The following is a 26,577-nucleotide window of genomic DNA, read 5'->3' as shown; positions in this document are numbered from 1 at the left end:
TGAGGACCAGGACGTCTGGTTCTGCCAGAGAACAGCCCACCACACCGAGCCGCTCCCGGCCGGAACCGGGGACCCGCGGTCCCTCTGCGGAGCTGCTGACCTGCTTCCTGGAGGCTGCCGCCGGGTCTCCAGGCGGCGTCCAGCAGCCTGCGCTGGCGGTCCATCTCCTCCTCGTACTGGGCGATGGTTCTGTGGAACACCCCGAAGATCTCCTCCGCAGCAGCGGTCAGCCGCTCGCTGATGAACTCCCTCAGGTGCTGGACGGAAGACATGCTGGACGGGTTCGGCTCCAAGTCGCTCTCGGTACCGAGCAGCACCAACACAACAATGGAGGCTAGCCGCTAGCTGTTGACATCACGTGACCGGCGGCTGCCTCCGTGCTGCCTCTCTCGCCCCCTGCCGGCCTGAAGGGGAACAAGCTGCGGCGATTTAACACCCAAAATTCACTTTATATTCTATCATCCATAAACTTAAACTTATTAAATATCCATATAGACAGAGAGCTACATTTATCCTTTAAGATTTTATTCAGCATCTATTAACTACATTTTCTATTACCTCCATAGAGGTCATACAAAAAAAACAAAAAAAACTTAACATAATTCTAAATACATCTCTAAACAAACTGCCAAGAAAAATAATGACTTCTAAATAATCCCCAAAAATAGAATTAGGAAAACTCCAGACAATTTCTCTGCTTCAGCAGGAACATTTACAACAATTCAGGTGAACAATAAGCAGTAACTCGTGCTCACACTCAGATCCCAGGACAAAAAACATGTGAGCTGCTTTATTCATAAGAAAACATTGATTCTAACAGATTAAAATGAAAATAGCTCATTTCTGCTCATTTTAGGAAGAAATTCATCACGATGAGCCGTGCCATTAAAAAGGCCCAGACCTCCAATAGAAAGGAAAATATTCAGAGATGAGGAACACAAGCCAAGAAGTAGAATCAAACTGGCCCAGAAGTTCTCAGAACATCCAGGATTCAGATTCAGAACATAATGTCCAGTTTAAGACTCCATCCATTCATCAGTGCTGAAAGTCCTGACTTTTAAACTTTTAAACGAAACTGAAAATAAGCCGCTGGACTGTTAGAGCTGGAGCGCGGCATTAAGGCCTGAAGAACCGTTTTCTGCCACCACACCGCTTCCTTCCTGCCGGCGTCTCGCGGCGGCAGTTTGTCCCGTGTGGACCTTCATGTGTCGCCTCAGGTGATCCCTCCTGAAGTAGCGTTTGCCACAGGCGTCGCACCCATGCGGCCTCACTCCCGTGTGGACAAGCGCGTGCTTGTTCAGCGCAGACTTCTTGGAGAAGGTCCTCCCGCAGGTTCTGCAGAAGTGCGGCCTGTCGTCTGTGTGCTTCCTGACGTGCTGCGCCAGATTGGAGCTGTGCCTGAAGCGCACGCCGCAGGTGGCGCAGGCGTGCGGCTTCTCGTCTGTGTGCGTCATGGCGTGCTTGCGGAGGCGGCTGCCGTTGGTGAAGCCTTTGCCGCAGATCTGGCAGAGGTGCGGCCGGTCGGCGGCGTGGACCTTCATGTGGCGCAGCAGGCCGCTGCGGCTGCTGAAGCCGCTCTCGCAGGTCCTGCAGGAATGCGGCTTCTCGCCGGAGTGGATCAGCGCGTGCTTCTTCATGGCCGACTGACAGGAGAACGTTTTTCCACAGGTGCCGCAGGAGTACGGCCTCTCGCCGGAGTGGGTCCTGCTGTGGATCAGGAAGCTGCTCTTGAAGCGGAAGTGTCGGCCGCACGTTTTGCAGGAGAAGGGCTTTTCGCCCGTGTGCGTCCACATGTGGACCAGCAGGTTGTGCTTCTCTCGGAACACCTTCTGACAGCTTTTACAGGAGTACGGCTTTTCACCCGCGGGGCTCTTCTGATGGGACAACAGTTTAGAGGCTCTGCTGAAGGTTTTCTCAGGAAGGTTGCGTTTCAGAGCCACGTCAGGTGCGCTCTGGCTCTTCGCCTGCTGCAGCGCGGCACTTCCAGGTGATCCACGCTCTTCAGAGCAGCTTCCATCCTGATCCTGGCCTGCAGCTTCAGCTTCCCTCTCAGGCAGCAGCTGGTCCTGGTCCGGTTCTGGTTCAACCTTCAAACTTCCTTCACGAGAGGAACTCCTTGGCGGGGAGTTAGCTTCCTGCTTCAGAACCAGGAGCCCTTCCTCCAGACTGATGGGGAGCTCCTTGTCTTCCCTTTTAACCCGTGGAACGTCTGGTTCAGCCTGTGGAACGTCTGGTTCAACCTGTGGAACGTCTGGTTCAGTCTCTGTACCTTCTGGTTCCTTTGGGTCCACATTAGAACTTTTCTCCTGGGTTCTGGTCTGCAGGTCTGCAGGAACCTTCTCTGTGTTACAGAGAAAATGCAGAGGAAGCACTGCAGGAAGAAAAAAGACAAATTATTGTGATGCACAAACAGGAAAGAGTCGAATAACTGGTCAGCAGCGGAGGATTTGAAATAAAAATAGAAATAAAGAGAATCAGTCCTTCAGGTGGTTCCAGCAGCCCAACACAACGAACAATGAACTTGTTCTCCTACTGCTCTCCAATCTGCATTGTTTGTTGTTATTTCAGCTTTTAACTTTTGGTTCTCTGTCATTTTTTCTCTTCATAGAAGGTACACCTGGTCTGGCGTTCTGTTAGCTGTGACATCATCAGGGGAGGCAGATCATCCTCTATTACCATCTAACATAGAAAGTACTCCTGGGTCAATGTGAGCTTCTGAGCTTTCTGTGTCTCTGCTCTGTCTTCTCTAACATAGAAAGTACTCCTGGGTCAATGTGAGCTTCTGAGCTTTCTGTGTCTCTGCTCTGTCTTCTCTAAGCCCCAGTGGGTGGAGGCAGATGAGCGTTCACATTGAGCCTGGTTCTGGTTCTGCTGGAGGTTCTCCTCCCTGTTAAAGGGGAGTTTTCCTCTCCACTGTCGCCTCATGCATGCTCAGTATGAGGGATTGCTGCAAAGCCATCAACAATGCAGACGACTGTCCACTGTGGCTCTACGCTCTTTCAGGAGGAGTGAATGCTGCTTGGAGAGACTTGATGCAACCTGCTGGGTTTCCTTAGAGAGGAAACTTTCTCACCAACCTGGAGGATCTGATGGAGTCTGACTCTGGAAAGAATCTTGAAGAGATGACGTGATGTTATTTGGAGCTATAGAAATAAAATTGTGTTGAATTTTATTGTTGGTCAGATTTGATATTTAATCCGCTAATAAACAGCAGGAGGCCAGTTTGAAGGAGTCAAACACGTTTAAAATGCGTTGATTTAAAAAGATTCGGATCATTTAAGAGACGTTCCCCTCCTAAAGGGAGTCCTGCGAGCTGACCTGAACGCACCGTGGGTTTAAACGCTGCCGTAAAGCTGCGTGATGTCGTAAATGGCAGAAAACGTCTCAGCGCCACACCGGCACCATGCTGGAGGAGCCACCTGCTCTCAGTCTAACAGAACCGGGCCAGGTGAGCCGGTCCAGAACCTTCCAACCTGCAGCTGCTCACCTGTCCGGTCCAGCTGGATCTCGGGTCTCCAGGCGGCGTCCAGCAGCCTGCGCTGGCGGTCCATCTCCTCCTCGTACTGGGCGATGGTTCTGTGGAACACCCCGAAGATCTCCTCCGCAGCAGCGGTCAGCCGCTCGCTGATGAACTCCCTCAGGTGCTGGACGGAAGACATGCTGGACGGGTTCGGGTTCGGGTTCGGCTCCAAGTCGGTGGTGTGGGGAAGCAGCAACACGACGATGGAGGCTCCTTTTTCCCGGGTTTATTTTAAAACGGCTCCCCTGCGCACTACCGCCACCTAGCGGCGAGGAGCAGGGGTCAACGGGCATTTTTAATAAAGCATGTTTAAAAATAACAATATTCTTATTAAATCTGTCATTGTCAGATATTGCAATAAATATTGATAAGTCAATAAAGTCAGTTATTTTCTTATTATTTTATTATTTGCTGCTGAGATTTTATGTCAAATGTCTTTGTTCCTCCTGATGGAGGACCGGGTTATGAACCATATACACTGACACAGCCTGATTTAATTATTTTTCCTGCATTCTGGACATACATTGCAATAACCAGCCTATAACATTTTGATGCATCTATATATATATATATATATATATATATATATATATATATATATATATATATATATATATATATATATATATACCTGGTGAAGGTCACTAATGATATTCTCATGGCCTCAGATAATGGACTTGTGTCTATACTTGTCCTGTTAGATCTCAGTGCTGCGTTTGATACAGTTGATCACAATATTCTCCTACAAAGACGTGAGCATACTGTAGGGATTAAGGGGAAAACATTAGGCTGGTTTAAATCTTATCTGTCAGACAGATTCCAATTTGTTCATGTTAATAATAAATCTTCCTCAAACTCTAGGGTCACCAGTGGAGTACCACAGGGTTCAGTCCTTGGACCAATTCTATTTACTATATATATGCTTCCGATAGGCAAAATTATCAGACAGCATGGGATTAATTTCCACTGTTATACTGATGACACTCAGCTATATTTATCCATAAATCCTGATGAATCCAATCAATTACTTCGACTGCAGTCATGTCTTGATGACATCAAAAGCTGGATGACTTTAAATTTCCTGCATCTAAATTCTGACAAGACAGAAGTTGTAATCTTTGGGCCAGAGTCCTCAAAAAATAAACTTCTTAACCAATCACTTAATCTGGGTGGCATTAACCTGGCCTCTGGTAATAAAGTAAAAAATCTTGGTGTTATTTTTGACCAAGACATGTCATTTAAATCCCATATTAAACAGGTTTCCAGAGTTTCCTTTTTTCACCTCCGGAATATCGCCAAAATTAGAAACATTCTGTCCAGGAGTGATGCTGAAAAACTGGTCCATGCATTTGTTACTTCAAGGCTGGACTATTGTAATTCTTTACTATCAGGAAGTCCACAAAATGCAGTTCAAAGCCTTCAGCTGATCCAAAATGCTGCAGCAAGAGTTCTGATGAAAATCAACAAGAGGGATCATATTTCTCCAATTTTAGCTTCCCTTCATTGGCTTCCTGTTAAATCAAGAATAGAATTTAAAATTCTTCTTCTAACGTATAAAGCCCTTAATCATCAAACTCCATCATATATCAGAGCTCTGATTACCCCGTATGTTCCTAACAGAGCACTTCGCTCTCAGACTGCAGGTCTGCTGGTGGTTCCTAGAGTCTCTAAAAGTAGAATGGGAGGCAGATCCTTTAGCTATCAGGCTCCTCTCCTGTGGAACCAACTCCCAGTTTTGGTCCGTGAGGCAGACACCCTGTCTACTTTTAAGACTAGGCTTAAAACTTTTCTTTTTGACAAAAATTATAACTAGTGACTCATGTTACTCTCAGCTACCTTTTATAGTTTTACTGCTAGGCTTAGGTTACTGGAGTATACCAGGATCTAATTTTCTCACTCTATTGAGTTCTACTGTTCTTCAATTATGCATTATGTGTTGTCATTTCTGCTTTAACTTTTTGCTCTCTCTCTTTTCTCTTCATAGTAGGTACACCTGGTCTGGCGTTCTGTTAACTGTGACATCATCCAGAGAAGACGGCTCACCCGCTACTACCATCTAATGTAGAACAGATTACTAGATCAATGTGTGCTTCTGTGCTTTTTTGTTTCTCTTGTTGTGTCTCTGTTCTGTCTTCTGTAACCCCAGTCGGTCGAGGCAGATGACCGTTCATACTGAGCCCGGTTCTGCCGGAGGTTTTTCCTTCCCGTTAATGGGTGGTTTTTCTTCCCACTGTCGCTTCATGCTTGCTCAGTATGAGGGATTGCAGCAAAGCCATGTACAATGCAGATGACTCTTCCTGTGGCTCTACGGTTCCCCAGGAGTGAATGCTGCTTGTCGGGACTTTGATGCAATCAACTGGTTTCCTTATATAGGACATTTTTGACCAATCTGTATAATCTGACCCAATCTGTATAATATGATTGAACTTGACTTCGTAAAGTGCCTTGAGATGACATGTTTCATGATTTGGCGCTATATAAATAAAATTGAATTGAATTGAATTGAATATATTAACTATTAATGTATGCCTGTAAGTTGATTATAATTAAAATGTTTTATTTTAAGACAACCATGTAAAATCTGAGTTTTACTGTCAGCCCACAGTTAATTTTATGATCATCCTGCAAACTAAGCCAGTAATTTAATGCATGTCCTACTGGTTTCTAGCAGCTTTTCTCCTGTTGCTGTTCAGAGAAGTTGTGTTAAATGCTCCTGAGATTAACCTAGAAGCTTCAATGCACTCTAATGTTAAACGGGATGAGCCCGCACCACACAACCACAATCTAACACTGATCAAGTTAATCCTGTGTTATTTAACCTTCATAGTGGTTCTGTCTGCTTCCTGCTCAGGTCCAACTAAACACCTCATGGCGTTTAGACCTCGCTGGCTCACATCCTCAATTTTGTGAAGATGTAAAACCCAATAATTCAATCATCGACCCATAATCCAAGGAGTTTAAAGTATTTATCTTGTTTCAGGTGTTGAATATATAGTAGTGTAACATTTTCCTTGCAATCAAATTTTCCCTGTGAAGAAAAGCGTTTTTGATTAGTCAACTGTGAGCGTGAATCCATCATTTATTCAACAATTTTTTTTATCTTATTTGCAATTTCTTGACAACAAAATCAAACTATCAGCCTCTCATTCAAACGGCCCCATCATCTGCAAAAAGAGAGAACCCCGGCCCGTTTTCTCTATGCTTATTATGCTGCCTTAAAGGGTTTTGTTTTAAACAGTATATTTTTTCCATTCTGACTTGTAGTAAACTTCCTATAAAAAAAACTTTTATCCGTGTCTATATTTAACCTTTAATAGCAAACCTGGAGAGTGTGATCAGTAGTTCATCCACATCATGTCAAAGAACGCAGCCAGAACACGTTCTGTTTATCTGCGCTTTCCTATTTTCATCTTCCTGCTCTGAGTCCTGTCACCTAGAAACATCCGTTCTTTTCCACCCGATGTGTTAACCTCATTTATCATTGTCTCTTTTATATTGTTCATGTTGGATGTTGATGCAGCAGGCTTATAACTCCCTGCATGTGTTTTCCTGGTTTATGAATCAACACGGTTCCAGCAGAATGTCCTTTGATGTCTCACAAAGTTGACTTGTGTTTGTCTGGAGCTGATTTCCTTGATTTCCTTACAGCTCTGTTTAGTTCTCTCATAAATTCCACATTTATAAAGTCCTTGTTGCCTTTTTCTTCTTGTAACGTCCCTTTCATTCTTAGCCATTGTTTCCTCCCTTCCTCTTCACTAATGTCATGAACTGAGCTAACATTTATTTGACCTTCCCCTTTATTTCTGTATTTCAAATAAACCTGGATAATCTCATTCTCTTTTCATCCATTCATTCTTTCAGTCACTCATATTTTATCAGTTCTGCTGAAAAGGCTGAGTTTACCTGAAACTCCCCAGATTGAAGACGTCTCTTCAGACTATATTTGAATTAAAAACTCCTTTATTAATCCCAAAGGGAAATAAAATGGTGTTATATTTAGATTAGATTAGATTAGATTAGATTAGATTAGATTAGATTAGATTAGATTAGATTCAATTTTATTGTCATTACACGGGTACAGGTACAAGGCAATGAAATGCAGTTTAGGTCTAACCAGAATGCAATAGCAGCAAGTGCAGGATAAACAATGATTCCATAAGTACAGGACGTGGGTTATTACTGAATAAATATAGAGATGGATACTATTATAAACAGAATTTTACTGATAGATTTGTCCTATGAGTATAATATATAGATAACTAGTATTGTGAACTAAATTTAACAGTTGGATATGTACCGAATATAATATACAGGTGGATAGTACTATAAATAGAGTTTTACAGATATGTACAATAGCATAATATACAGATGATTGTTATTATAAAAGAGTTTACATGTACTATGAATATATGTACAGATGGCTATTACTATAGGCAGAATTGTGAGCATGATATACAGGAAGGTATTACTATAAAATGAATAAATAGAGTTTGGACAGAAGCTATTTAAATTAAAGTGCAGTGGAAGGTAATTGCATATTACAGTTAAAGTATGGTATTGCAAATGTATATGTAAACAATTGGTACTGTGATTAAACAGTCAGCAGTGCAAATCAATATTCAGTCATAGTTAGTAGTGCAGGATGCATGTAAACAGTTGTTACTATGGTAACAGTCAGCAGTGCAGGTGAACATTACAGTCTTGTAAATAACAGAATAACAAAACTTTAATGTTTACCTGCACTCTTGACTGTTTCCATTGTAACAACTGTTTACATGCATCCTGCACTACTATGACTGAATATTGATTTGCACTGCTGACCGTATTTATGCAGGTTTCTTCCTATTGTTGTTGTAGATGCTGCTGCTGCAGGCAGGAAGGGTTTCCTGTAGAGATCTGTACTGCAGCGGATCTGAAGGAGCCTCTGACTGAAGACTGTCTAATGAAGAGGAAGCTCAGGGTTGCTCTTCCTTTTATTATTAATCATCTCCAGAGGTTCTAGAGGAGTCCCCCGAACAGAACCAGAATCAGAATCAAGTTTAATCGCTAGGTAGGCTTGATTCTGATTCTATTCTATGCACTAACTCGAACAGAATCAGAACCAGAACCAGAACCAGCAGTGGTGGGCACAGCTAACATTAGCTTCACAAAATCATATTCTACAAACAAAAATATTAGCTTCACTTCCTTTAAACTGATGATGAATAAGGAAATTTCAGGAAGCTCATGCTAACCACTAATCGGTGGTTGAACTCAAAGGGTGATGGGATAAAATCTGGAAGTGAAGCGCGGAAAAGCCTAACAATTTGAAAAATTGGATTTCACCATTTGGAGCCAGCAAAAGACTTAAAGCTGGCAGGAAAGTCAGCTTTTAACTGAAACATTTTTCAAGTCAGTCCATATATTCTCGAGCCGTGGACATCATGCAACATCAGTTACCTCACTTGCTTATTGTGCAAAGTCAACTTTAACCAAATCTGGTAGGTCTACAATATGCATTGACCATTCCTGTATCTCTCCCCCCCTTTCAGCTTCAGAGCCTTGGCGTCATCCTGGACAGCCTCCCATCCTCTCCTTCACTTTCCACATCATCACCTGGTTAACTTTCATCTCAGCAGCATCAAGTTCTTCCTTCACACTTTAGCCAAACTGCTTCACAGTCCACTCACCTCTTCACTTTACAGTTTCAGCTCCCTTTCCTCCCTGTCCTCTAGAAAACCTCCATAAACTACAGCTAGTACAAAGACAGCAGCTTCATCATTACATCATCTTCTTCACTCCTGAACATTAACTCCACTGGCTCCCTGTCACATTCAGGATAAATTAATCCTATGATCATACAAGGCCAACCACAACCTGGACAATGCAGGACACATAACCAACACTATGATGATGTCATATATTTTAATTTAACACAGATCACACATTACAATAATCAGTTTTTCCTATTATTGCACAGCAATCAATTATCACAACTCATGAGTTTATAAAACGGCATTATTTAACTTTTTTGAAGTCTAATAAAATGGTTATATTTTAGCCCTGTGACTGGCCACCTGTCCAGGATGAAGGAAGAGCCACCTGCCGCCACCTGCCCCCCCATTACCCTGTTTCCCCATCAGATAGGGCTTAATGTCACACCTGTACGGAAAAGCGGGTATAGAAAATCCATGGATGGATGGGATGTTAAATTTTTGAAAAGTTTAATAAAATTGCTCAAAGTTTATCAGAAAAAAACTTCATTTGCTTTTAAAGATGAACACTTTAATTAGAAAAATGTTATTAAACTTTGCATAAAGTTAAATATTGCTGTAGGTAATCTTGGCTGCTGTAGCTTGTCTCTGGCAGGTGATTTTGGGTTGAATAAAATGAGTCCATAGAACCACAGGAGGCTTTCTCAGCTGGTTCTAGTGCGACTTGGTTCTACAGTGTCGCTTCACATCGCGCTCCACTTTGTTTAAAAATAAAAAAGAACTTCATAAAAACTCTCTGAGAATCGCCTTTCTCTTGGCCTAACCCAGTCAGAACCTGTTATCCAGTCCATGTTATAGCTGCAGTTTATTTTTGTATTTATTGACGTAGTTTCCTTAATAATCTGCATGCATCAAAATCCTTGTGATTTTATTTAACGAGTGTCCTGGTGAGCAGCTGCTCCTGAGGTGGAGCTGCTGCTTATTGGCTGACAGCCGCTGCAGCTCTGCCTTCTTTGTTACAGAAAAGCTCAGGTGAAATTTTTTTACTTTTCCTGTACCACTTAAAAATGAATTGAAACATTAACTTATAAACAACAAAGACTGAACATATGTTGTTTTGCTGTTTCAGTCTCCATTCACGCAGCGGAGCGTTTTCTGGTGCAGCTCAAAGGACCCAGACTGAGACAGAACCTGTTACCGGGCCAGGCTGGATAGCATCAGTCCAACAACCCAATAATCCAAGAGTTAACTGGACCGGCTCTTCCATTCCCCCCCCCGAGAATGAGCATAATCTCACTCTTAACTTTGGGGATAGGTGTGTTGGAAAATGGATGGATGGATGCTAGTTGTAGTTCGGTGCGACTTATATATGTTTTTTTCCTCTTTATGACGCATTTTCTGACTGATGCGATTCATATTCCAGAGCGATTTATAGTCTGAAAAATACAGTAATCTCATGCTGAACTCTCCATAGAAGTTGAGGTCTGGTCAGACGTCTTCAGAAAAGGTTCTGCACATGAAGAGCGCAGCACTGAATGTTTCAGGGGTTCTCATTATCTCTGTTTTAGCTAGGATAATAAATTACTTTTAAAGTTTGACACGGCACAGGAAGCATTTGAGAAGGTTATTCTGTCCCTCTGTGGCCAGACAGCAGCATTGGTGTAAGTGTGGGCAGCTAGAGTTGCCAGTTCTGTCGAGAGAAACAAGCAACCAGCTCCATGAAAAAGAAAAAGCCCACAGCAACTGAGAGCCAGGACGGTAACGTAAACAGTGGATGAATATCTTCAATGTCGTTATTATACTTACAGTTACAGTGGTGTGAAAAATAGTCCTATTTTTTGATGCTTCCTTAGCAATCTTATCTGCGATTTCATTTCCATTAATACCCAAAATACAGCGATTTCATACCCAAATAAATATAACACTAATACCCATCATTTGAATTTGATATAGAATTTGCTGTATTTCAATTAATATATCTAATCTACTATCTGAAAAATGATTTTGTATACTAAGTAAAGCTGAACTTGAATCTGAACATATTATTGATCTTAGTGGTCTTACTTCCTCTATCCATTGTAATGCTAATAATATTGCTAATAATTCTCCTGTATATACTGATAATTCATTATTTATTCTCCTCTTTACTTTGATATTGAAATCTGGAACATAAAATGCTATGCCTAACCTATCATTCACATTTTTAGATGCATCTGTATATATTTGAATATAACCATAATAACTATTAACATATTCCTGTATGAGTTTATGATTAATATTGCCTTCTTTTTTCTTTTCCAACCATGACAAATCTACTGTTGTTTCAGGTATGAGCCAGGGAGGGATTACTGATAACGGTACAGTTGGACTACAATTAATTTTTTAAGAATCTTCTGGTCAAGCAGCTCCTATTTAAGTGATGCCTTGATTGTGAACAGGTGTGGCAATAATCAGGCCTGGGTGTGGCTGGAGAAATTGAACTCAGGTGTGGACAACCACAGTTATAGTATGTTTTAACAAGGGGAGCAATCACTTTTTCACACAGGGCCATGATGGTTTGGATTTTTTTTCACCTTTAATAATAAACACCTTCATTTACAAATTGCATTTTGTGTTTACTTGTGTTGTCCTTGACTATTGTTTAAATTGGTTTGATATTCCAAAACACTTACGTGTGACAAACATGCAAAGGAACAGGAAATGAGGAAGGGGGCAAACACTTTTTCACACCACTGTATGTAAACCCAATGAAGTGGATGCTAATCTGTCTGAAAATACAGACAGATTAGCGAGAACAATAATAATAAATTAGTTCTGTAATTATCTGTTTGTGGATTAGCCACTGTGCTCATCACTGGGAACCAGCCTTATTTAACCGCTTGTTGAGCTTCTTTAGGTCACTGGTCCTGATGCTGCTGCCCCAGCAGATGACGGCAGGAGATGGTTGGGTGTTTAACTCTCTTTTAAAAATGAATAAGCTGAGCTGTACACGCTGCTTTAAAATCTTGTGGCCTTAATGCACATGGAGACAAATGGCTGCTTAGTGTTTCATTTAATATGGACAATAAGAACACATTGGCGTAAAGCAGATGCATTGTGTTTAACCCTTGTGTGGTGTTCATATTATCGTTACTTAGCCAGTGTTTGTGGGTCTGGTGGACCCGTTGCATTTTGTGCTTTTTAATGCCTCACAATCAAACACTTTTATGTAAAATTACTCAACAGATGTTACTTCATCTCAATTTCAAGTTGTATAAACAAAATATTTGGTTATTTAAAACATAATAAAGCAAATTAATTATAATAAAATCATGATATGAATGGAAACAAATTCACGTGTGAAGCAAGGTTTTTCCAAAACTACTGACTTTTAGTTTTTTGAACTCAGAAATTTAACCCATTCAGGTGCACAACACAAGCTATATGAACACAGAGTAAACCTATCAGTCAAGAACACACAACAGCCCCATCGTTAGCTCCTTTGTGCATGGGCGAACATCATAACGTCCGGTTTACCGTTAAATGCGCTTCATTAGTTTAAACGGAATGGAAAAACAGTATTTCTGTACATTCCTACAGCATGCTGTAATTCCCTTGGTAACAACTATCATCATTTTGTAAGAAAAAGTATATTAGAAAATAAGCTATTGAGCTGTTATGTATGTTTGCTGTCAGTGCGCCTCTGGTGGATCCATCAAAGACGAGAGAAGACCCTGTTATGGCGGCCACATCGTTTATTTCTTATAAAAACATAACTGTAGGTGACAAAGTACTGCAAACAGATCCATTCTGTGATCAACACTGTCAGAGTAAGCAGTTAAATAAAGAGAGAAATCAAATATTCAACTGAGTTAAAATTTTTGCTGCGTGACGTATTCATATGCGCATGATCAGAGCGTCCATCGAAATTTTTTCAGTATTTTTATTAACTTTAAATCTTTCACACAATAACGACAAAATACAAAAAGATAAAAGAAGAAAAAAGTAAGAAAAACAAACAAAAAAAAGCCTTCCCGGAAGTTATTCTGTTCACGCATGCGCAAATGAGTCAACGGCACGGCTCGTCCTTCCGGTACACATCAGGAGGAGACCGTAGACCAGGGGTGGCAAACGTCTGGCCCGTTGGCTAAATGCATTATCATTATTAAAAAAAAAAAAAAAAAACATTTTTTTTAATCCAGTGTCCTGTCTGGCAATGTGGCAATAATAATTGTGGTCTTAATGCCAAAAAGAGCTCATCAGATGTGACTTTCACATGTGGAGCAGTACAGCTTTTGCCATAGTGATCTGCTTGATTTATGAATGTGAATAGTTTTATTATGATTCATGTGGGGAATATCTCAAATGATATGGACACTACAATGGGAAAGCAGGCGAGGAAATGAAGAACAAGAAGAAAAAAAGAAAAGGTGAAAGAAAGAGGAGATAAAAGGAAGAGAATGATAAAACAATTATTGAAAAAAACATGTACTTCGTTTAATTGAAAATCTGCAGTTCCTATATTGTCCAGGAGGGGCGCTGTGTTTTAATCAGCAGATGGTAGGACTGAGCTTCAGATGTGGAAAATTGATTTTAAATAATTTCTTAATTTTTATCTGTTTGATGTATTTTGTCATGCAGGACAATGTTTTTAAGTTCCAAAAAATCTGAATGAATGTTTTTCAAAATTGTATAATCACTGTGATCAGTTTTTATGCATAATGCACAAGTAAATGTTTAACTGAGTAAAAGTATTGTTGAAATTGCACATACTTTTCTTAAAAGCGCTGAGGTTATTCATAATATATTGTGTAAAAGTGAAATTAATTTAATATAAATATCAACAACAAGCCCACTTTTATTAGTTCTATTTAATCTTGCAATGAGTTTACTCGTGTGGCCCTCTGGAGATCAGATTAAGCTGTATGCGGCACAGATATGAATACGTAGATGCCGCGTCCTCGGTTGAGAGGCGTGCTGACAGAGCGGCCATCTTAGGTCAGACCAAGCTGCAGTCAGACAGAATACAAGTCAATTCAGGAAAATGTACTTTATGTTTTCAGACACTCTGAATCCGGTGAATTCTCACCCGATTTCCAGATAAATCAACTGACTGAAAACGTCACCCCTTTAGGTGCTACATGGGACCAATTGATTTAATTAAATTATTGTCTAACTTGATAAATAATTTAGATTTTGTATTGAAAGTAAGCAAACTTCCAGAGCTCCGTCCCATGAAGACTGCGCAGTCCAGGAAGCCCGACTTTTACTCCGCTTATGGATGCGCAAATAAAAGGACAAAAGGAACCAGATCCTGGGGAATTACCTTCCATAAGGAAGATTTTATGATAGATAACCCTCATGCTTTACAGTTACAGCATAAACACAATATGTACTAATGGGTAGCAGGGATGGAAGTAGAGAAAAGTACATTAAACACCAAAAACAGACAAAATGGTCCTAAATTACTGGATAAACATGATTCGTAGGGGGGGGGGGGGGGGGGGTGCGGGGGTTAAAATAATATACAGTTTTTGCTATGATTTTGTATTTGATTCTAAGCTGCGTTATTAGTTTTTTTGTTGATTTTTTTCCACCCACATTGCGGTTTGTATTATATAATTTTAAATGTTGTTATGGGCACCTTTGCTCTCAATTGTCTGTATATAGTTTTGCTCCTATGTAGATCAGTGCTGTTGTCTGTAGATCAGTGTCTGTGTATATAGCCTATATATACAGTATATATATACAGTATGTATATATATATATATATATATATATATATATATATATATATATATATATATATATATATATATATATATATGTATGTATGTATATATATATATGTATGTATTGGAAGAAAGAGAGAGAGATTTATGTGTGTAGAATTTGTGTGTATATTAGATTAGTATGTAACTGCAAAATATGTAAGTGCGTGTACATTTTTCATCCAGTTTGACTTCAGTTTAAATAGTTTTGGTTCTGAATAAATATGTGTAATCTGTCTGAAAGGTCACGATCATTGTGAACATATGATTAAAATGAGATCTGAGCTGCCTCCTATTCATTTTGACAGCAGGTGTCTGATCTGTGGTCTGACCCAAGATGGCCGCCCTGTAGGCACGTCGGCCTAGAGGCCGGCAGCGTACCCCTGCCGTAGCGTAGATGCCTGGTTGGGCGGGTTCTGCCTCTGCTGCGATGCGTCAGAGCAATCGCCATGTTGAATGTGGCAAATCCGCTGTTAGACTCAGACACTTAAACAGCATCAGAGGGACTTTATTCTCAGGATATACTTTATATTCGTAATATTTTTATTTTTGTAATATTACGAGTTTATTTTCGTATCCCTTTGGCTTCATTCTCCTAACTTTATACTCGTAAAGAATAAAAATAATTATAAGAATCTAACCTGACCCTATTACTCCTGGACTGAAACAGTTCTGCAAACTGTGATTATTGTGGAAATGTTCCCCCTTAATTCTCATAATATGACATTTTCTCATAATATTACCACTTTTGTCCTTTTTTACTTTATTGTCCTAGGACTTTTTTTCTCATATTAGTGACTTTCTCTTTAACACTCCCCCAAAACGTCTGTTGCTAATCTGACTATACCAGGGGTCCGTTCTTCGTACATCGCTAACTCAGTTAGCAGGATTTCATTGTTGACGATTTGGCATGATCTTGGATCTTTTGGTTCTTCGAAAGACATCCTGCACTTGTTGTCATAGCAACATGTGCGCCAGCTTAAACCTGCTCCAGAGCAGGCTTATTTCATGTAAACAAGATTAGATCACGGTTGTATAAGCGGAGGAGATAGAGAAGTCTGTTGTAGCCATGTCCATTTTTACGACAGCAACCTGTTGCGGAAGATGCAAGAATAATTTGCAGAGCTTTTTGAATTAATCGCGTATTGCGCAGTAGACAGGATCCTTTAGCGCAGCGCGACAGCTAGAGAGATTTTTCTTGGTGGCTGTTATAAACAGACAAACACATCATTTAACAGAGGCTTTTAAAGAGGAAAAAGTGGTGTTGGAGCCATAAATCTAAAATATTTAAGTTATTTGTATGATGGTTTGCTTTTTATTTTTATCCTATTCAGTAAGAAGATTTGTTCAGGCCATTTTATTGTGAAGTTTATTTTACTTTGAAAGGCTTGCTTCCTGTCGAGCCGTATATTGTATTAGAAAAAAACTATGGATGGATTATCTAGCCACGGAGCAATACAGTTTTATCGTGTAAACTGTGGATGACTTGGAAAAGGAAAATTTTCATTTTTTATGTATAAAGATTTTTTTTTTTTTTTTGTTAAAATTCCCAGTTTGCACGCGTCCTTTACTTCCCGTCTCTAAGGAATGACACTGAAATTTGGATCTCTTGACATAACAAGTGCCTTTTTAAAATACAGTATAATAATTAAAGGCTACCATTTTGTAGAATATTCTTGTATTTTACTTTTACTTGTCCCCATGTTCTAGTGGGCCCCGTGGAGGCTCTGACATAAAAGAACAAAGTAAATATGAGATTATTAAAATGCAAAAATTCATACTGTAGAAAGTGATAGAAACATCTACCATGGGCAGTATTTACGCATTAATTTGTCTGCTGCTTTTTGCAGCCCTCTCTCCTGGCTTTAACAGATTTGTAGGTGTTTTAATTAATGACTCAAATTCATCATAACCTTCCATTAAAAGCTCTTGTTCTGCTTGGGAGAAAAACTGTGGGCGTTCTTTGTTCATGCTGAACAGCCAATAGCAGCGCTGCTGATCATTGTTTCTACTATCGATACATTTCCCCTTTTAAACAAACGCATGAATGCGCAGTTGTCTCAGATAACTCAATCCAGCCATACTAATCATAAACAACAGGTGTGTTGGAAGAACCCAATTAATCGGATCATGATTAGCCGGATGAAATCATCTTGGATTTGTCATTTGATCTTGGATGTTTTAAGCAACGTACGAAGAACGGACCCCAGGTCTTACAAGGTTCACACGGCTTTATGAAATAATGAAGACTACAATGTTTACATTTAACCAACTGATTTTTATAGTCATAACATCTCTCTCTCTCTCTCTCTCTCTCTCTCTCTCTCTCTCTCTCTCTCTCTCTCTCTCTCTCTCTCTCTCTCTCTCTCTCTCTTTCTAAAAACATTGATTAATAGCTCTCTGTTCTGCCAATCTCTATCAATTAATCTACATTTCTTTACAAGTATATATAAGCTCCATCTATATCTTTCTATCTGAATAATTAAAACATGTATACAGGGAACATAGAGTTCACTACTTTCTGCCACACACAATATGGCGGTGACGTTGACGTGCAAACCTGCGCCCAATCAGGCGTCTGCGTTTATAATGTCTGTGGCGGAGACGGTTCTGCTTAAATCCGTATAAAACCTTCCACTAGAGGGCGAAGAAGCTCTTATTAGCAAAGGGATGATATATAAACTACAGAAGGTGGGAATCCGTTACGCGACATCAAAGGCCTGGAAACGTAAATATATTATTCATAATAAAGAACTGGATTTATAAAACTTAATCATAAAGTCAGAATCAGCCATAAATCCTGAAAAGCAGATAAAAATCATGGATTTAACATTATTGCAGGCTTAATATCACAAGCAGCAGCAAACCCATCAGATCCAGTCAGACCAGGGCAGATTCATCCAATCAGCTCCATCAGCCTGAATAGATCCAGAGGTGGAGGCGTCTCAGAACATCTGCTTTGGCCACCAGCTGATCTCAGCGGTGACTGACGTTCTCGTTGTTTAGCCTTGAGACGATATTTGCTTCTCTGCGCTTCATAAATGAAACTGAAGTTATTAATCAGGTTATTTCTCACCTGAAGGCACCTGGGCTACCTCAGCTCTCCATTCACCATCAGTCCCATCAAGGTTCAAATAAAACTGAAAATGTTTTCTCACATGGAGCTTCCATGTGGACCTTCTGTGCTTCTGGCACAGAAATGGGTTCAGATGGACTCTTAATCCCAAACCAGTCCACCAGACGCACCTTCAGAACCTGTCCATGACCACAGAGGAGGACCGGCCCAGGAGGAGCTCCACCAGGTTCTGGTAGTTCTGATTGTCCAGTCCTGACTGCTTTCACTGCAATGCCCGTTAACCTACTGATGGACATCATCATCATCATCATCATCATCATCATCTCCACCTGCATCAGAACCCGATGTTCTGCTGGTTCTGATGGAGCTGCCTAAGCTGGACATCCTGGCCGGTCAGAGGAAGCAGGAACAGATGGAGCATCTAAACCCACGTCTGGCTCCATGTGTCCACCTCACTCACACCGCTGCTTCCAGCAGAACCACCTGCAGAACAAATCCGACCCGGTCCAGCTTTCACAGGATGGCGCCGATATTTTACACAAGATTCCTGCCAGATTTCACAAAAACCTCTTAGAGACCATCTTCACATGCAGGTGATCCCAGGAAGTTCTGATCTGCTTTCACCAGAACCGTTCAGATCTGCAGAGAACCTTGTCCAAACCCAACCTGTGAACATTAACATTAAATACATTCGTTGGCTCATTAGTTTGGTTTTTAGATTCTATTGATAATGAATTATCTATATTAATTAATAATAATTAATAATCTTTTTGTAAGACTGGTGCCGGCAGCTGAAGAGTGTCGATTACAACCAGCATCAGTGTCTTTTTCTCTTGGTCCTTCAGATCTGCGACTCGAGGCTCGTTTTCTCTGGTTTTCACACAAAATCCACACAGAAGGAAAAACTTCACATCCACAGACGTGAAAACTAGTTTTTCATTCAATGTTGGTATTTTTCTTGTCGAGATTTCAGGTTTTTAGTCCTAAAAGAGAAACATAGAACCAAAGTTTCAGAAAATGAAACAAAGAAAGCTAGATTACGCTCGTTAAACATCCATTAGTTGTAGTTAGAAGGTGTTCTGGTCCTGGTTCTCCTGCTCGGTCCGGTAAGGACCTGGACCGACACAAACGGATCCAGACCCAAAGCTGCAGCTAACTTTGCGGCATGGATCTCAGGACGGCACGGCGCCGTCTGCGTGGATCTTGGTGTGCTTCAGCAGCGTGCATTTGTGGCTGAAGCAGCGGCCGCAGAGCTGGCAGGAGTACGGTTTCTCCCCAGAGTGGCTCCTCATGTGCTTCAGCAGCGTGCAGCTGTGGCTGTAGCTCTTGTCGCAGATCCCGCAGGGGTACGGCCGCTCGCCCGTGTGGGTGCGGATGTGCTGCATCAGGTTGCTGCTCTGGCTGAAGCTCTTCCCGCAGATCTGGCAGGAGTACGGCTTCTCGCCCGTGTGCGTCCTCATGTGCCGCAGCAGGTTGCTGTTGTCGCTGAAGCTCTTCCCGCACGTCTGGCAGGAATAGGACCTCTCGCCCGTGTGGGTCATCGTGTGCTTCCTGAGCGTGGACGGGTCGGAGAAGGTTCTCCCGCAGGTTTTGCAGAAGTACGGCTTCTCGCCCGTGTGCGTCCTCATGTGCCGCAGCAGGTTGCTGTTGTCGCTGAAGCTCTTCCCGCACGTCTGGCAGGAATAGGACCTCTCGCCCGTGTGGGTCATCGTGTGCTTCCTGAGCGTGGACGGGTCGGAGAAGGTTCTCCCGCAGGTTTTACAGAAGTACGGCCGCTCGTCTGTGTGCGTCCTCATGTGGACCATCAGGTGGACGCTGTACCTGAAGGCTTTGCTGCAGGTTTTGCAGACGTAGGGCCTCTCGCCCGTGTGGATGGTCATGTGCCTTTTAAAGCCCGACTGGTCGGAGAATCTTTTCCCGCAGGTTTTGCAGAGGTAAGGTTTCTCCCCCGTGTGCGTCCTCATGTGGACGTTCAGATTGACCTTCTGACTGAAGCCTTTGCCACAGATTTCACAGGAGAAGGGTTTCTCCCCGGTGTGCGTTCTCATGTGGATCAGTAACTTGATGTTGTATTTGAACGATTTTCCGCACACGTTGCAGGAAAACGGTTTCTCCACAGCGTGGATCTTGAAATGTTCCTTTAATTCAGCGTTGCTCTCCAAGCTCTTCCCGCACAGCTGACATCCTAAGGTTCCGTCGCTGGTGCCGGCGCTAATCGGACTCTCGCTGTGACCCGTCTGTTTACAGGTCGGCATGGACTCGGCGCCGCTCGCTGGCCCGGAGTCTCGCTGCCAGCTTCCTGCCGGCTCCCGATTCGCAGCCTTCAGGTGGTCGTGGAAGATGCTCTGCTTTCCTTCTGCTTCACTTTCATCGCTTTCCTCGTAAGCAGACGTCACGGTGAAGGAATCGATCTCCTCCTTCAGCACCAGCTGCTCCTCCTGCTCCTTTTTAATCTGCAGAGGTTCTGGTTCCAGCCGCTCCCCACTGGACTTCCCCTCCAGGTGACAGAACCTCTGGTCTGCAGGCGGCTCTTCCTGCGGGGAGACGGGACGCCGTGGAACATCTGAAGGGAGAAAAGCAGGAAACCAAGCAGCGCTGATGAAAAGCAGCAGAAACCCAACGATGATCTGAGGACCTTTGGAGCTGATTTAAAAATAAAACTCAAACCTGCCTGAGCTCCACCTCAGTGAGAAGACAGACCTGCAGAAGACCTGCAGCCACAAGAAGGCCTGGTAGGTTTCAGAGCAATGTTCTACTGGAAGTCAGCCGGGCACAGAGCAGAACCTCCTTCCACGGTTGGACCACCACCAGCTACACAAGAACCGGTCCGTTCACAGATCTTTTAGGCAGCGCCAGGAGTCAGAACCACTTCTCCCAGAACACGGTCCACTTCAGAGGTCAAAGTCTTTTACCTTCTGGACCCATTTAGTCTAAAACACGATTTCTTGGTTTCTTGGTTCTGCAGAGACGGTCGGGTACCGAGAATAGAGACGGGTTCCGCTCTGCTCCGGCCCGGCGTTCCCCTCACACGCGGTTCCTGACCTGTGAGGAGGCGGCTCCCCATAAATGATTCATCTGGGTTCCTCCTCTGCATGAGCTCAGCTGGATGCTGATGGAGGTCCTGAGAACATCCGGGCTGGTTAGAACCGCGTCACAGAACCCTAAAGTCAGAATTTAGGCCAGTTCTGCAGCAGATGTTCTGCAGCTGATGTTCTGCAGCAGGGGTTCTCCAGCAGGGGTTCTGCAGCAGATGTTCTGCAGCAGATGTTCTGCAGCTCATGTTCTGCAGCAGTTGTTCTGCAGCTCATGTTCTGCAGCTAATGTTCTGCAGCAGGGGTTCTGCAGCAGATGTTCTGCAGCAGAGGTTCTGCAGCAGATGTTCTGCAGCTCATGTTCTGCAGCAGTTGTTCTGCAGCTCATGTTCTGCAGCAGTTGTTCTGCAGCTGATGTTCTGCAGCTGATGTTCTGCAGCGGGTGTTCTGCAGCAGATGTTCTGCAGCAGAGGTTCTGCAGCAGATGTTCTGCAGCTCATGTTCTGCAGCAGTTGTTCTGCAGCAGATGTTCTGCAGCAGGGGTTCTGCAGCTGATGTTCTGCAGCAGGGGTTCTGCAGCAGATATTCTGCAGCTCATGTTCTGCAGCAGTTGTTCTGCAGCTCATGTTCTGCAGCTAATGTTCTGCAGCAGGGGTTCTGCAGCAGGGGTTCTGCAGCAGGGGTTCTGCAGCTGATGTTCTGCAGCAGGGGTTCTGCAGCTGATGTTCTGCAGCAGATGTTCTGCAGCTCATGTTCTGCAGCTCATGTTCTGCAGCTGATGTTCTGCAGCAGGTGTTCTGCAGCAGATGTTCTGCAGCAGATGTTCTGCGGCTGATGTTCTGCAGCAGAGGTTCTGCAGCAGATATTCTGCAGCAGATATTCTGCAGCAGAGCTTCTGCAGCAGGGGTTCTGCAGCAGATGTTCTGCAGCTGATGTTCTGCAGCAGATGTTCTGCAGCAGGTGTTCTGCAGCTGATGTTCTGCAGCTGATGTTCTGCAGCGGGTGTTCTGCAGCAGATGTTCTGCAGCAGAGGTTCTGCAGCAGATGTTCTGCAGCTCATGTTCTGCAGCAGTTGTTCTGCAGCTCATGTTCTGCAGCAGTTGTTCTGCAGCAGATGTTCTGCAGCAGGGGTTCTGCAGCTGATGTTCTGCAGCAGGGGTTCTGCAGCAGATATTCTGCAGCTCATGTTCTGCAGCAGTTGTTCTGCAGCTCATGTTCTGCAGCAGGTGTTCTGCAGCAGGGGTTCTGCAGCTGATGTTCTGCAGCAGGGGTTCTGCAGCTAATGTTCTGCAGCAGATGTTCTGCAGCTCATGTTCTGCAGCTCATGTTCTGCAGCAGGGGTTCTGCAGCTGATGTTCTGCAGCAGGGGTTCTGCAGCAGGTGTTCTGCAGCAGATGTTCTGCAGCAGAGGTTCTGCAGCAGATATTCTGCAGCAGAGCTTCTGCAGCAGATATTCTGCAGCAGATGTTCTGCAGAAGGGGTTCTGCCGGACCTCTGGCGCCGGGCTTTTTAAAGTCGAGCAGACAAGCTCAGCTCCTCCACAGGTAAACCTTCTCACTGAGGCGGAGCTACAGAAGCTTCTCACCTGCCCGCACGTAGAGGCGTGTTCCTGCGGCGCCGCCTCGCTCAGGCGCCTCGTCAGGTTCTGGCCGGGTCGGGCTCGTCGCCGTGGAGCCGGCCTCGGCGCCGCTACCAGGGTTCCTGGTCGGCTCTCTGGCAGCCGATGCCGACCCCTGGTACCTGCTGCCCTGGCTCCCAGGTGGAGGAAACTTGTGAGGGAAGATGTGCTCCGGTTCTGGTTCTGGTTCTGGTTCTGGTTCTGGTGGGCCGAGGCCTCTCGCTGCGCAGTTCAGCAGGAAGGTGTCGGCCTCCTGCTTCAGAACCAGCTGCTGGTCCTCCGGGCTGCTGCAGAGTTTCCCCGGTTCGGCCGGTCCTCTCAGCCCCAGTGGTTCTGGTTGCTGCTGGGTCCGTGTGGAGCCGCCCTGCTGGTGGCAGAGCTGCGGTGCAGCCGGCATCCCGGGCTTCACGCACAGGCGGCGCCGCAGGAGGCCTGAAAGAGGAAGGAAACCGTTTAACGCAATGAATCTCACAATGTCCCAGTTTAATGGCTGCTCTGGTTCTGAAGCTTTAGAAACCGGCCGGTCGTCAGAACCGGGCCGGTCCAGCTTCATACAGCTGAGAGAACATTAAGTAATCGGCTAATTGATCCTGTTTTCATCAGTGGAGAAGAAGTGATTTAACTGAAGCTCATCAGGTCCTTGTTCTTCTGGGTCCGGTTCTGCTTCAGCTGCCATTGTTTCTACAGACCCAAGCTGGTGGGCTGGACCGGTTCTGGTGCCCCAAAGCACCACACTTCCACCTCCACAAAACGGGTCAGAACACGGGTTCTGGTTATCTGAGCTGTCGGTACATGGAGCAGATAATTGGATTTCTGATGGATTTCACAGAAGCTGCTGATCAGCTGATAGACGCTGAGACCTTCAGGAGTTCTGGAGAACTACGGATCAGAACCACGATACCAGATTAGAGGGAATTCTGGTCCCCTGAGAGGAAAATGGAGTGAAAGCAGGACTGGCCGAAGAGTTTTAGAGTCAGAACCAGACATTTGCTCCAGCCGTATAAAAAGATTAATTATTAAACTTTCTCTGTTTTGGGTCAGTTAGGACTGAGAAAATGATTTTATGGCTAAATGTCAGAATAATAAAGATTAATAATTATTACTTTGTAAAGATTCAGAACCTGAAACGAACACAGATTAGTCTCTGGTTAAACCGGACCAAGACGTCCTGGATCCAGAAACTTCTGGTTCCCACCTGGAACACCTGGGGAAGCATTTCAAGGCGACACGCTCTGCTTCCTGGTGTCACATCATGGACAAATCAACGCAGTCTGGTTCCTCGTTGGGTCCAGATCCCAGAAGATGTTCCGCCTGTTCAAACTAAACGTTCTGTTCATAGAGGCGGACGGGTTCTGGTCCGAAATGTGTCAATCGACACCCAGAACCAAAGCTGAAGACCCGTCAGAGATCCGGTATCTCAAGTGGACCCAGTCCAGGAGCCCCTGGGCTGGAAGACCGTCAGTCCAGACCCAACAGAACCGTGGAGACGGGTTCTGTGGTCCGCTGGGCCAACTCTGAAGCGCAGTGCTCTCAACTCTCACGCATTGACCGTGTGACACACGCATTTCACTAACTTCACACGCTCACACGCAAACATGGCATTTCTCACGCATAAAAATAACAAAGCCCATCTGGGCTGCGGACGATAAAAACTCCGCCTTCTGCTGAGCTGTTTCGGCTTCTTTCACAACTTGTGGCCATCAGTAATTCCTGCTGCAGTTCGTGTTAACAGAGCAGCAGGAAGAGTGATCAGAGTTATGAATAATTTTAGTCTTAACAGTGGTGAAAGTGAGCCGGTAAGGTCCTGTACCGCGTACACAGGAGGGGAGGGGGCGGAGCTGCTGCCAGATGACCGGTTCATTCAGAACCAGTGATGGCTGCACGCAGGATCATAAAACAGTTCTGCTAACCAGATGCAGTTTAAAACGCCACTTGGTCAGTTTATAAGTTTCGTTTTTATTTATTCTGCATTTTTTAACTACATGCACCGTATTTCTGTGCCTCAGCGCTTGCTCCTCTCCCCCCTCCTTTCCCTCGGAGCAGGTGCTTTCTGGGCGCCCAGAGCGCACTGACGAGAGCAATAGAGATTTGACTTGTCAGCGCGGCGACTGACAGAGAAACCTGTCGCTGTGAAAGGTGATAATGGTTATAAACTGTAACAGTCTAGAAGTGCGTTGAGCTGAAAAGAGGGAGACTTCAGCAGCTGGATCGTGCGTAAAGACGCAGCGGGAACCTCTGTGTGCTTCAGTGTTGCTGCTGAGGGGATCATAAAGGCTTGATGAAACTCAGCCTGATTCACCAATCAGGTTATAGATCTACAATCATAAACAACCCATAGATGAATGTGTAACAGTATAATAATTCGGTCAATAACTTAAAACTACTTATTTTTATTCAGTATTATTTGAACAATTGTGTATTTTTTATGTTTTAATCCATTAACTGAACAATAAAGTATTAATACGTCTCTTTCTCTTTTTAACAAAAGTAATACATGTCTACTTCATTGCCTGGTGATATGGAGTTGACTCCACCGGCTCTTCCAGGGTCCGGTTAGCCCCGCCCCCAAAATAGCCCCGCCCCCACATTAGCATAATCTCACTCTTAACTTTTGATAAAAGTTGAGAGGTCTGGAAGCGTTTAGCCATGATGAGCATCGTGATGTTTGGAGCAGGTCCCATTGTGAAGCACGGGAGTGGCGGCACCATGCTGCGGGCTCGGTTCTGCTGCAAGACGGACCGTGAAGACATGAGGTTCTCAGATGGACCACGTCCCTCAGGTCCATGTTCTGCAGACTCCGTCACAAAGTTCTGGTCTCAGTACCAGAGAAAATCTGAAAAGGTGTGTGGGAGTCGTCCGGGCGACTAACCTGACCCGGTTACACCGGTTCCGAATGGAACAAAGTTCCAGCAAGCCGTTCTGAGGAGATTGTGGACGGAACCAAAACGTTAAAGGACAGTTCTGCCAAATAATGCCGTAAATTAAAGTAAAATAATCGTTATTCTGTGCAGAAGTGACGTTGATCCGAACTGACCCGAAACAGAAGTTCTGACTGGGCACAGCAGAGGATGTTCTGAGCCAGACCAGACAGCACCGAGAGGAGAACCAGTCTGAGGAAAGATGGAGGCTGGATTCGGGCCTGCGGTTCTGACCCAGCTGGTACCTGCAGAACCCCGCTGACCTGCTTCCAGGAGGCTGCCGCCGGGTCTCCAGGCGCAGGTTCTGGTTAAAACATCTCAGAACGGGTCCAATCATGACGGATCCGCTCTGCCTGCAGCCCACCTGGTCAGAGAATACCCAGAATACCCCGGGGCTGCAGCTGCTCACCTGTCCGGTCCAGATGGATCTCGGGTCTCCAGGCGGCGTCCAGCAGCCTGCGCTGGCGGTCCATCTCCTCCTCGTACTGGGCGATGGTTCTGTGGAACACCCCGAAGATCTCCTCCGCAGCAGCGGTCAGCCGCTCGCTGATGAACTCCCTCAGGTGCTGGACGGAAGACATGCTGGACGGGTTCGGGTTCGGCTCCAAGTCGCTCTCGGTACCGAGCAGCAGCACAAAGCGAGCTGATGTTTACATCCGCCTGGGCGTCCCATGCGGGCGGGGCTGCGCGCACCGCCCCCTGCCGGCGGCCTGCGGGGATTACATCCTCTGCCTGAAAGCTCGGAGAAAAACGGGATTAATAATAATAATAATAATAATAATAATAATAATAATAATAATAATAATAATAATAATAATAATAATATAATAATAATATAATAATAATAATAATAATAATTTAACTCCTGAGCGAATGATCTACCAGCAGTATTCTAAATAGATAGATAGATCAATTTTATTCCAGACTCATGGTCCAATAAATACATACATAAATAAAATAGATAAATGGA

The 26,577-nt window shown here is 44.0% G+C and overlaps 2 protein-coding genes across 2 annotated transcripts in view; both read right to left on the bottom strand.

Annotated features, from left to right (window-relative positions):
- LOC105919401 overlaps nt 1–26,577 on the bottom strand; it is a 47,135-nt gene that overhangs the window by 2,892 nt on the left and 17,666 nt on the right. Inside the window, exons 7-13 of the mRNA XM_036135688.1 lie at nt 26,301–26,317; nt 26,017–26,250; nt 22,657–23,121; nt 19,215–20,602; nt 3,488–3,644; nt 1,200–2,371; nt 101–341 (exon numbers count right to left, since the gene is read on the bottom strand). Of these exons, the coding sequence (XP_035991581.1) occupies nt 101–341; nt 1,200–2,371; nt 3,488–3,644; nt 19,215–20,602; nt 22,657–23,121; nt 26,017–26,250; nt 26,301–26,317 (3,674 nt within the window). The remainder of the gene's footprint in view (nt 1–100; nt 342–1,199; nt 2,372–3,487; nt 3,645–19,214; nt 20,603–22,656; nt 23,122–26,016; nt 26,251–26,300; nt 26,318–26,577) is intronic.
- LOC110366404 (zinc finger protein OZF) lies at nt 580–3,742 on the bottom strand. The gene is made up of 2 exons (XM_036135803.1): nt 3,488–3,742; nt 580–2,371 (listed from the first exon to the last, which is right to left on the bottom strand). Exons 1-2 carry the CDS (start codon nt 3,657–3,659, stop codon nt 1,098–1,100), a joined length of 1,446 nt encoding a protein of 481 aa, XP_035991696.1. The 5' UTR covers nt 3,660–3,742; the 3' UTR covers nt 580–1,097.

Source organism: Fundulus heteroclitus, chromosome 4 (genome assembly GCF_011125445.2).
Source record: "Fundulus heteroclitus isolate FHET01 chromosome 4, MU-UCD_Fhet_4.1, whole genome shotgun sequence".
In the NCBI taxonomy this organism is placed as follows: Eukaryota; Metazoa; Chordata; class Actinopteri; order Cyprinodontiformes; family Fundulidae; genus Fundulus; species Fundulus heteroclitus.
The sequence above is the reverse complement of the archived record's forward strand: the minus strand, read 5'-3'. Positions and strand labels throughout refer to the sequence as shown.

Coding starts and splice junctions, on each gene's coding strand:
- LOC110366404 (XM_036135803.1), bottom strand. CDS start 3,659: ATGTCTTCCGTCCAGCACCTGAGGGAGTTCATCAGCGAGCGGCTGACC. Junction 2,372..3,487: donor GATCCAGCTGGACCGGACAG/GTGAGCAGCTGC, acceptor TTCTTCCTGCAG/TGCTTCCTCTGCATTTTCTC.